The following is an 11,928-nucleotide window of genomic DNA, read 5'->3' as shown; positions in this document are numbered from 1 at the left end:
TAAAGTTCAATAAATGTAAAGAGTTCTATTGGTGTATTTTATTTCATTTCTTATATATACATTTATATCATATGAGTGTTTCAATCATCTTTCATAATGAATGTGCTTTAAAAAAATGTATATTCCTCAAATATTGGCCAAATTTTATTTATTTATGTATTTTTTTTTTTTTTAAATCGGTATCGGCGTTTGAAAACCGCTAACACAGACAGTGAACAACAATGGTCCTAATGCTAAGCCTTGGGGAACACCCTTAGAAACAAGAGCTGAAGAACCCAGTGGTGTAAACACATTGAGTTCTGGCTGTCAAATAGTTCTAGAACCATCCAACAAGCCGATATCAAAGAGCATATTCAGATGTGTGCCATGATTAGAGTTTAGATTGGGCCCAAAAACTCCAACCCGACCTGACCCGGGCCCGCGGGCATGAAGCCTGACCCGCCCTGATCCCGATCCATTAACTTAAATTGTAGGCCCGACGTGAATTATAATTTTATTGAACGTATTTCAGCCGGTAGATTATTAGCGCGGGGGGAGAGGGGGGGGGGCACACACTCACCACAGCCAAAAGTTATTTTAATAACGTGACTCCAGACGTTATCACAGTTTTACAGGCTTTAACGGAGGTCGTAGTAACACGCCAAAAATAAACAAACACACAAAGAAGCGTCTTACACCGTCATACACTCACACACTCTTTACCCACTTACACCCGCCCTTTCCCAGCCTCCCAGCCAATCAACACTCAGAACACATGTAAACAAAGACACACATTGGCAGATAAAGCTGCAGTAACCATGATGCCTTCATGAACATGGGAAATCTCAGCATCAGTTAACAACTGATACAAACAGTGGAACATAACCAGAACATAGAACCGTTACAGTATGTAGACCAGACCACGTGGAACACAGACCTGACTGAAGAACCAATCATATTTGTTCTCTGAGCTCCAGCAGCAAATGAGGAATGAGTAAAATCATCAAATAATCATCAGTGAATGTGAACAACTAAACACAACACTGTTAATATCCTGTCACACTACTAGCAGAAATACTTTAGAAATGATACCATAACAATATAGAAGTGTTTTGTGTTTATTAATAAATAATATAATATTAATGGCAGCAGTGGTTGTACTGTGCTGTTATTCAAATGTAAAAAGTCTTTAAGTTGATCACTGACAACACATAACTTAGAAATTAGCCTATAATTATTTAAACTTAAAGGATCATCTCCTTTAAAGGTCCCATGTCATGCTATTTATGAATATTCATGAGTGGGCGTGTCTATAGACGGGACACTGACTTCCTCCTCCCCACACGGTGACGTAGGTCCAGAGGACGGCCCACCCTCCTCCCACCCACTCTGTAGCTGAGCTCATGCTGCTTTATAAACACAGACAGAGCGTGGGGGCGGGGCTTTCACCAGGACATAACACTGTGTGAAGGACCCTGAAATGCTCGCCTTTGTGGGCGTGTCTGTTTACATGTCGATCACAGCAGAGAGCTTCCTGGAGGCGTGGCTTCTCCAGCTCAGTGCTGCGTCAAATTTGTCATCAAAAGTGGGAACGCGTCATCAAATAGTAGCGAGATATGAAGATGTGTATGAAGCCCTAACAGCACTTTATAATGTCTACAACACAGAAAAATTCATTTAGCTTAACATTTAATGAGAGGAAGAATAAATGCAGATTTCCAGGAATTTCATTATTTAAAAGAGACAAGTTAAAAATATAAGTGACCTTAAGAAAGACAGTGTTGGCCCCACCCCCAGGAAGGAGATGAACCAGAAATGATAAAAACTATAGACAAAAATCTGTTCAGGAGCCACTGAATCAGTGTTTTACAACCTTGGGGTCGGGACCAGATGTGGGGTCGCCTGGAGTTTAAACGCTTGAAATTTCAGTAAAATGGAAATAGATTTTTGAATTTTTTTACTGTTTGTTTTCACTTATTTACAAAATTAGATTCTTTAAAATGTGTATTATCACTCATTAATTTCATCATTATGATCTATAGATGTTTTTAAATAGTTTTCTATGCAAAATGATTTGGATTCAGAAATAAAAGAAAAGGGGATTAGAGCCAAAACCATTGTTTTAAGCCTTAGTGAACCAATGTTTGAGACACGTTTAGGGTTTAGGAGAGAACACTGTTACACTAACTAGAATTTATATGAAATTATGGAGATTGTAGTTATGATATGAAGAGGGGGTACATATGATTTGACAAAAATGTGAAGGGGGTACATGGGACAAAAAAGATTGGGAATTGATAAGAATTTATCGATTTGATTCTGTTATTGATTCTGATTGGGTGAAGGAATAAAATAATACCAATAGATTTATTTGCTTCAACTCTTTATTATTTTATCTTTGTCTCTTTCATTTCCTGCAGTGATGTAAGGCAGCTATAGATGGTTTTCACTGGATAATAATATATACAATATATGACATTTTGGCTACAAACATTTGAGAATATTTACAGTTCTCCTTTTGAACAGCTTGATTCAAAACTAATTCAGACATAAAACAAATCATTATTCTGTAAAAAAGAACATATTAACCAAAAGTACAGCAGCATTTATTAACTGTGGGAGATGAACTATTGTTTGCTTTGTCAGGAACGATAGGAGATGGTTCTGGACTTAGGGTGTCTCCAGCTGGGAACCCATTCCTAACCCTACTAGGGGTACACGTACCCCCATTTGAGAAACTGGTTAAAGAGACTTAAATCAGTCGTTCCACCTTCACTTTAGCTCCTTTCTTCATCCCCAGCTCATCATCATCATCATCATCATCAGTCTCTACATTATTAACTCTCAGTAGCTGGAGACCTTGACCACAGACTAGAACCCACCCAGTGACTGGGTCACATGCTCCACCCTCCCTCTCTGTGTTCTCTCCTTCTGTCTCACCCCTTGGTTCTACCTGAGAGCTGAACTTCAGCACAGATTGAGTTCTCGTCCCTACCCCACGACCCGCCCCCGCCCACACATCAAGTCCAGCAGCGTCTGCTACGTGGCTGCACAGCGCCGAGCGGTGGCTGATGCCGGTACTACAAACGTTCCACAGTGAAACTCTCTGATCTGAGGAGGTGGAAACTAAGAGACGAGGACGGAGGAGCTTCAGAGCAGTGAGAGGAGCAGCGTGGGCCAGAAGCACATGGGTTTGATATTGAAGACTGAGGCTAAATGAGCTTCTTTCCTCTAAATCACTTTCTATCAAAGTGCTGAGTTTGGGAATGTGATTAAACTCTTTGTTCCCATGGCGATCAGACTGCACTCTGAGTGTGGATACCGTCAGCTGCCCATCATCTCCTCCACTAGCAACTGTTACCTGGCAACCATCCACTTGTCCCAGTTTCTCTGTCCAAACAGCCAATGAGTTCACGCCACTCTGGTGGGCGGGAATGTCGAGGCAGGGGATTGGTGGAGGGGTCGTGGTCGTGCTGAGAGAGTCATCAATCATTGAGAGCGACGCCTCCGTTAAATGCCACACGGCAATTTTCCCATCAGTAGCAGCACTGAACAGCAGCGTATACCTGCACGAGAAACACTTAATATTAATGATGATGTAATATCAAATAAATAAACAAATTTAACACAAACATCTGAAAAGTCAAAACAAACAACATTTTCTCAGCAGTTTGTGTTAATTATGGATGAACTATTTATTTATACTGTGTTCTTGTTGTAATGAATGTGTTTTATTAGTAATTCTTTTGTTATTCATCATGTTGTATTCTCTCTGTATTCTAATACCTTTTATATTTTAGGTTAAATTTTCAAATCTGACACCAGATGAAAACTAACCTCTTTTGGCAAAATCTGGCTCATTTATTAATGTGCATTGTCTCTTTTAAATAATCAATAAATTCAAATTGAAAATGAAGCTCACTTGTTGCTTTTGTGGTCCTCCAAACAGCAGGAGGCGACGCTGAGCACACAGCGCTGATGGTAGAAACTCTCCCACAATAAATCCATTTGACCTTTGACTTCATTGACTGAGAACAACCTGATAACAAGGAAAAGATCAACATCAGAAAACAATATTACACTGCATTACTGGAATTTTCATTCAATGACGTGGTTCTGCTTGATTTAGGGCGACCATATTTAAATTTAAAAAAAGACTGACCTCGTCATACTGTAAATCAGGGGTCAAATACAGAGCAGTTTGATCTCATGAGGGCCACAGATTTTATGGAAAAACAAGTAATTTCAACATTATTGTGCCAAGAAACTGACAATATTCAAGCAATAAGTGACAGATATCAGTCCCAACAGGGTTTACACTTTAAATTTCTGAGATTTTTTGACCAATTTCAATTTCAGGAAGATATTATGTAATAATATGAGGAAAATTAAAAGATTTTGTAAAAATGTAGATTTTTTTTTTAAAAGTTTAACATTAAAAATGACTGTAATCGTGTGAAACCTGTGAGCACCTGCAAGTTTGATTTACACAATGATTCATATTTTCTCTGTCATTTTTACTTTTTCTTGTGGACCAAATTGGATGCTTCAAAGGGCCTGATTTAGCCCCCGGGCCTTGATTTGACACACGTAGTCAAAGTACTCGATGTTTTCTTGAATCTAACTTGTAACGGCAAAATACAATATAGTAGATAAGTTATTATTGTCGATAAGATTTAAAAATCAATTTCTGTCGTTATAAAAAAGACTTAAAAAACCTTTATTATGCATTATTACAATCATCTGGTTTTCTAATCTCTCTCTGAACCTCCATGGAGGTTTGACCATCCAGGAGGATCTTCATCATGATATTTATTCATAAATCTCTTTTAATCCATCTTAGACTTTAGTCTCTTTTCCTCACAATTTTGTCAAAGCAAAGTAAAATCTTTAATAATTCCATCACTTGTGAGTAAAATTATCATAACAACTTAATACTGTCTGTAAAGATCAACTCATTAGTTTTCAGAAACTGGTAGAATTTCTCCAATAGAACAAATATTATCAGAGTTACTGTTATTTAAATTAACATGTTGAACATGTTCTACAGATGGAAACTCAGACATTGATGAGTTTGTAAAATATGACAAACAAAATGTGAAAAGAGGACATTTGGGTAAATCCTAGCTTGATTGATTAATAGAAATTAAAAAATAAATAAATATGAGAATAAATGTCAAATGAAAGATGAGGGACACGCATTTTCTTTACAGAAAAAAGATAGTTTGCTGTATTAACGTTAGTTTGAGTATAAAACACTGACTCACCTGACGGCTCCATCACTGCAGGACAACGCCAGCAGGACACGGTCCGTCCTCTGTTCTACCACAGCAATGGACATGTATCTACAAACACCACCATAAGGGTTTAAACAGTGAATACAAACATTCCTCACAGCAGAAGTCATTTTATTTATTTATTTAAGGATAATAAATACACTATGAATATGTAAATTAAATAAGGAAACAAAGACGAGCATTAACCAGGGTTGGGATCAATTACATTTTTCAGTTACAATTAGTTCTTCAATTATCTATGTTCAATTACAATTCAATTACAATTACAGTGGCTGGCATTTTAGAAATTACAATTAAATTATGATTATAATTTATTCCCAGTAAGTCAATTACAATTAATCACAATTACTGAGCATGAAATTAATTACCCCATAAAACTTAACTTCCCTCGTGTTAGCATTCTGTTAGCATCTCTAATGCTAACAGGTCAGTTTGACTCACGTCTTAAAAATACACAAATATTATCTATCATCCAATTTATTTTTTATTCAAAGTTTTGCGTTAAATTAAATTAAAATTGAAAGATTTTATAGAAGTTTCATGCCAATTACAATTACAAAGTGCATTCTCAAAACTCAATTACATTTCAATTATGATTATAACAACAATTTTTAAAATTATAATCACACCATAATTATGATTTATTATCAATTATGCGATTACAATCATAATTGACCACGTCAATAGTTGCATAATACAATAAATGACAGGTTTATATATTCATCATAAGTTCACTACAACAGAAAATCCCTGTGTATGATTTTTAAAGAATGTATTTGTATAATTGTGCAGAAAATAAATAGTGAACCAGGTGCAGACTTCTGTCATTGCCATGGTTACACACCAATAAACACCAATAAATGTTTAAAAATCATTCACAGTGATTTCTTTGTCCCACTGTATTTAGTCCTGTTGTAATATTAAAATCAATAATGTGTTTAAACATAATTACCGTGTTTCAGGATCCATTTTGACCATCTTGTGCCGGTTCCGCCTCCTCTCCCACTGAGCGTCCAATCGGTGACTAGCCACCTGGATCACCTGACAGGAAGGAGCCACTGTGTGTGTGTCCCATGTGATCAGCAGCTGATAGCACTCAATCTGAGCCCGACCCCCAGCAGACACCACCAGGGCAGAGTGGGACTCACTTCCTGTCTGGGGTCTGACTATCGCTGTGATGCAACGGACGCTTGAGATATGATCAGTGATGACTGACAGAACTTTCATATTTCCACTAAAACTATTAAACGCTATAACACACAGACTGGTGTCGTCTCCCCCAGTCACCATTACATCCCAGTGACCTTCATCACCAGGCTTCCTGATACGCCCCACCCTGCACACACACCCAATCCCTCTGCCATGGACGCCCTCCCTCAGGACACGCCCACTGCATGTTTCTAGTTCCGCCCCCCCACCCTGACCCGGGGCGTCTCTGGGAGGCTGTGAGACCACTACTGATCCTTGTTTAATGAAGACCAAAGCTGCGTATCCAGGCCACAGTCCATGGTCGTTGTGTGGCCACAGGCCCCAGGAGCGATGGCCCCCACCACACGGCACGGAAAACAGTCTCTCCTGCTTGACGGGGTCCCACACCACGAAGTGAACACCATGGAAGCCAACAATTACAAATCTGGCTTCTTTTCCACTCCTTTTCTCGTTAAACGTGGCTGAAACCTGAAATAAAAGCTCCTCCTCCTCACGTTGCAGAATTAAAATCCTCTCCAGCCACTCCATACCCCTACAGGCCCTCTGGACCCTCAGAACCTGCAGCTCAACCTCTGAATCACTGTTTTCACACTTGTGCACCCTAAGGACCCTCACACACCCATCCCTCCCCGTGCTATAGATCAGTCCTTGATGTTCACACACTGACGTCACTCCTTGTTTTCCATGAACTCCAAACACACAGCTGATAGGATGAAGGACTGCGTCATCAACCTGCATACGTTGAAATTCTAAACCAAAGTGATTTAGTTCAGTTTCACACATGGTGGGTTTTTGCTCTTCTTTCATGTCTTTATTTTGTCGTTTGTTTTCCTGAAACAAGAGTAGAGACCCCCTCCTGTCCCCACACAGCCACAGTGTGTGTGTGTGTGTGTGGAGCTGCACGGCTGCTGTGAGCCAGCGTTTGGCACAGGGTGGGAGACAGAACGGAGAAACGGACCCAACCTGGAGGTCTACGCCCCCGTTTTCATTCATTTCCACGGTGACACCCCAGCGATGCACCAGTCCCTCTGACCCTGACACCAGCAGGTACACGTGCTCGTTTCCCTTTGTCCAGATCAGACTGTGAATCTTTCCTGACCCGGCGGAGAGACGGACCCCCGTGTTTGGGTGAGCGGTAGGAAAGAGCTGCACGGACCCACTCAGGTTCCCCACAGCACACAGCTCAACCTCAGCAGCTGAACCCCTCCCCCTACAGACCACAGTCTGCATCACACAGTAGGACTGGAACTCAGAGGGTCCTCTCCAGATTATCTGCCACGCGCCCCCCCAGTACTGGTAAACGTGTCCTTTATCAGTACAAACCACAAACCCAGTCTGGGTCCAGCAGGTGGTCCCGCCCCCCCTTGATATAGTCACCACTTTAGGAACACCGTCCCCACAGAACCTCAGATCACTCAGTTTATCAGTGACGGGCTCCTCTGAGGGTCCTGCCCCCCCCTCCACCCTCCACAGCCTCAGCCCTCCATCAGCCCCACCCGTGGCCACCCACTTCCTGTCACTTCCTCCTCCCTCACTCACAGCTAGGGCCCGGACCCCCCCGGCCCGATGTCCTTTCAGCGTGCGGATCACCCTCCCGTTCCTGGTCAGGTCCCACACCAAACATGCCCCGTCCTCCCCAGCACTGAACACCCTCCCCAGGGACAGACGCACTGAGAACACCCTGGCCTGGTGTCCATAGAGCACCAGTAAACACGCAGGGGTGGGGTCAGCGTGTTCTCCACAGGGGGGACCACCTAGGGTCCCCACCTTCCACACCCGCACACTGCGGTCGTCAGAGGCTGAAGCCAAATATCCTTCATCATCAGAGTAGGAGATACTGAAGATGACCCCTCTGTGGCCCAGCAGACGATGTTCTACTGGAGCTTTGTCTCCTCCTCCTCCCCCCCCAGGCCTCCACACAACCAGCTGGTTAAAAACAGTTCCCCCTACCACCACAGTACTTTCCCAGGATTTGTGCACCAGGAGGAGAGCGGAGTAGAGCAAACACCCCTCTGAGCAGGAACTCTGAACCAAAGTTTGTCCCGTGAGAACATCCAGGAGGAGAACCCTGTTGTGGGCCACAGCCACGCACAGCAGCGACTGGTTGGGTTCAGAGAGCCAGCGTACGTCGAGGACCCAGTCCTGCAGCTCTGTGAGGGGGCCCAGCGGCTCCACGAGGGGGCCCAGTGGCTCCACGAGGGGGCCCAGCGGCTCCACGAGGGGGCTCAATGGCTCTGGGTTCTTCCCATCCTGAAGCTGAGGGTAGAACCTCACCAGAATCACAGCTTTTCCTCCAAACACTGCGAGGTCATAGAATGTGGGACACACACCTGGGGATCAACAGAATACAGATATTAGTCTGAATTAAAACGTCTAAGTCAGCACTAGAACATTTAAATACACAAAATGATTCATTCTAATAAAAAAAGTGCTGAATTTTTTCCACATCTGCCAAACTAAAGAAATGCTACAGTTATAGCTGAGCAATATATCAAGATTCAACATATATTTATATACATTTTGTATTTTGGCAATAAAAAAAATTAATACACAACAGAAAGTTTCTACTCATAATAATGTACAGGTGTTTTGTATTTAATGTTCAGGTTTTGTTGAATAACAGTGTTGCATGCCACTGTATTTATTATAGTTCTTTTATCTCGATTTATTCCTTTATTATTTATTCCTTTATTACGTAGGCATTCACTGGCGGTCGGCAAAGCAAGAATTTCATTGTACAGGGAAACGTGTTTCTAACTGTACAGATGACAATAAACACTTTGACTTGACTTTGACTTGACTTGACTAAAGAATTCAACAAACTATTTTAATTACTTGTAATAAGAAATTGTGACTAATTTATTGCCCTACTTTATCTGAAAATTATAACAAAAAATATATTTAAAAAATAGTTCCAAAGTTTGATTTTGCATTTATTTTGGTTTCTTAATAAAATAAAGGAGAAGATGAATAAATCAAAGTACATCATTATTACATTTTAAACATTTTATCTTCAGCTGTAACCTTTAACACATTCAAATACAGTTATTTTGGTAAAAGCCAAGTTAATATTGTTCTTCATGATTTCTATTCTAATTATTATTATTATTATCATTTACTAAACTAATACATCTGTAAAAATAAGCATTAATGAATGATTGTGATGGTTCTCACCTTGAGCCTCTGTTCTTTTACGCCTAGATCTTATTCCATGGATGGTGTGATGTTGGAGAACACTGAGGGTCTGACAGGCTTTAGATCCAGATGTGAGACTAAACACAGTCACAACTGGACCTTCACCTGAAAACAGTTTAACTCAATAAATAAAACTAATGTCAAACACCGGAAAAGATAAAAGGAAGCTTTTCTTTACCGGACAGGAGAAATTTATCCTCCAAGAACTCCAGACATGTAACAGGAACGAGTAGAGCAGATGTTTCCATCTTTATCAGGACCTCCAACACATGTAGCACTGTTAGCTTACAGCTAGCATACGCGCTAAATACTTAGATTATTCAGATAATCTCTCACTAAAACCAAAAAAGTAATAAAAGGCATGAAATATTGCGCTACGTGTTACACAAACGCCAAAGTTGCTCCATTAATGTGAGTTAATAAAGCTTAATAAAGTGTTTGTTTTTCTTTAGTGACCATAAACACGCTGCACACGTGCGGGGTTAAGGCCCGCCCCGCTACGTTTCTTATCCAATCAGGACAGAGAAAACACGTTGCGAACGTTGATTGGCTTTCAGTTTTCTGAGTCACAAAAGCCGGAAATGTGACCCATAAATGAATGCTTTTTCACAATAAAATGACACCTGGTTGACTTGGTTCTTCCCCTTTTAATTTGTGTGTATCTAATAACGTCAGAGAAGTACATTTAACAACGTTACATTTATCCTTGTTACATGTTCATTTCCAAAATATCTTTGAAACTAAAAATAAAATCATATCTTTCATCATATTAATGGCAGTATTCCATATTCATAAAATCCCTGACACACTTTCATCTTTTCTTTATTGAGTTTAATTACTAAATTAATACAAACGTTTTTGAAAAACAAAAAAAGGTCAAATAACTGCTTTTGAATGAAGAATAGTTTCCTGTAACACACTATGATGCCTGTATTAGCTTTATTCTTTACTAATGATGTTTTAGTTTTAATTGTGTATGTATGAATCCTGCTTGCTTTTACCCTTTCTGTATCTTTGTATAGTGTGGACGTCTGACTTGTTGTATGTACATTTGTATTTTTCTAAATAAATAGATAAATACATTTAAAGACACTCAGTTTACATTTTTACAGTTAAATTTACCCAGACTCACACTTTAAAACCTTTAATTCTAGGTGATATTTCTACATCTGGTCTGGGGCCGGTGGGAATAGATATATTAGGCTCTTTTATTTTATTATTACATTTCTCCAGACTGTCATTTATTTCGTCACTCACATGATTAAAAGTTGTAGCTGAGGAAAAACAACGTGATTCAAGTGATAACTGGTTAATTTACATTTTATTTTTCTTTGCTAAACCTCAAAATTAGGCAGAACTGCCTCATTATTATAAATGTTTTGATCATATTTAATACATCCATACATCAGCGAGCTTTACTTATTGTTTATGCACTGTTAATAATATTATAGTCTCTGTTTAGAATGGATTGTTTTATACTCATAGTTACCAGAGGGGGGCGCTCTATGGTCACATGTGAATATGAAACAAACCACATACAGTCAGACAATGAAAAATAAACACACACAGTCTGGTATCAATAAGTCATTTTTTAATGATCAACATTTCTCTTCTCAGTGACAGGATGAATAACTTCTTTTAACAAATGAACAAGTTAACGACAACAATCTCTGTCCATCTCATCTCCTCCTCCTGTACCTCACTTTCTTTTTTTATGTAATCTTGTTTCATTCAGAGCACATTACAACGTTTTAGTCACACCTCAGTTTTTAACTTGTTTGACTCAAACTAAACTGACCTGAAGTTGGACTTTGTATCATTTTCACACCTGAAAACTGCTGAATCATCTTTAAAATGAGCATGGACCAACAGATCATGACCTTTTTATTTCATACAAGTTAGAAAAAGAACAACAGAAATTGTAATAAACCTGCATATTCCCAATCTTTTTAATCCCATCAGGTTTTATTTCTAGGCGTACAGTAGATATTTATCTGACTTTAAATTTGATTTGTTGATGTCCAATCAGTTCATTTTTATTGATTTAGATTCCGATCAGAGGAAACATTGCATGTGAAATAAGGAGCATCTTAAACATAACACAGACATTCTTAGACATCTCGTTCAAAAATATCAAAACTACCATTAGAAGCATATAATAAATTATCAATAAATAGAAATCAATCAATAAAATAGATAAAATAAAATTCTATGTCTGTAGATGATATAAGTAATATGATAATTTGGG

The 11,928-nt window shown here is 39.4% G+C and overlaps 1 protein-coding gene across 1 annotated transcript; it reads right to left on the bottom strand.

Annotated features, from left to right (window-relative positions):
- Positions 1–1,343: 1,343 nt before the first annotated feature.
- Positions 1,344–9,931, bottom strand: wdr6 (WD repeat domain 6). Its single transcript, XM_028454138.1, has 6 exons — positions 9,859–9,931; positions 9,660–9,785; positions 6,229–8,815; positions 5,247–5,324; positions 3,902–4,018; positions 1,344–3,545 (listed from the first exon to the last, which is right to left on the bottom strand). The coding sequence occupies exons 1-6, from the start codon at positions 9,926–9,928 to the stop codon at positions 2,732–2,734; spliced, it is 3,792 nt and encodes a 1,263-aa protein (XP_028309939.1). The 5' UTR covers positions 9,929–9,931; the 3' UTR covers positions 1,344–2,731.
- Between the last annotated feature and the right edge of the window lie 1,997 nt (positions 9,932–11,928).

Source organism: Gouania willdenowi, chromosome 7 (genome assembly GCF_900634775.1).
Source record: "Gouania willdenowi chromosome 7, fGouWil2.1, whole genome shotgun sequence".
NCBI classification, from domain to species: domain Eukaryota; kingdom Metazoa; phylum Chordata; class Actinopteri; order Blenniiformes; family Gobiesocidae; genus Gouania; species Gouania willdenowi.
This window is presented reverse-complemented; position numbering and strand designations above follow the sequence as displayed.

Bases quoted from the DNA above. Each gene is read 5' to 3' on its own strand.
- wdr6 (XM_028454138.1), bottom strand. From the start codon at position 9,928: ATGGAAACATCTGCTCTACTCGTTCCTGTTACATGTCTGGAGTTCTTG. The intron at 9,786-9,858 runs GTAAAGAAAAGC...AACTGTTTTCAG, and splicing joins GGATAAATTTCTCCTGTCCG to GTGAAGGTCCAGTTGTGACT. The intron at 5,325-6,228 runs GTAATTATGTTT...TGGTGTTTGTAG, and splicing joins AAAATGGATCCTGAAACACG to ATACATGTCCATTGCTGTGG.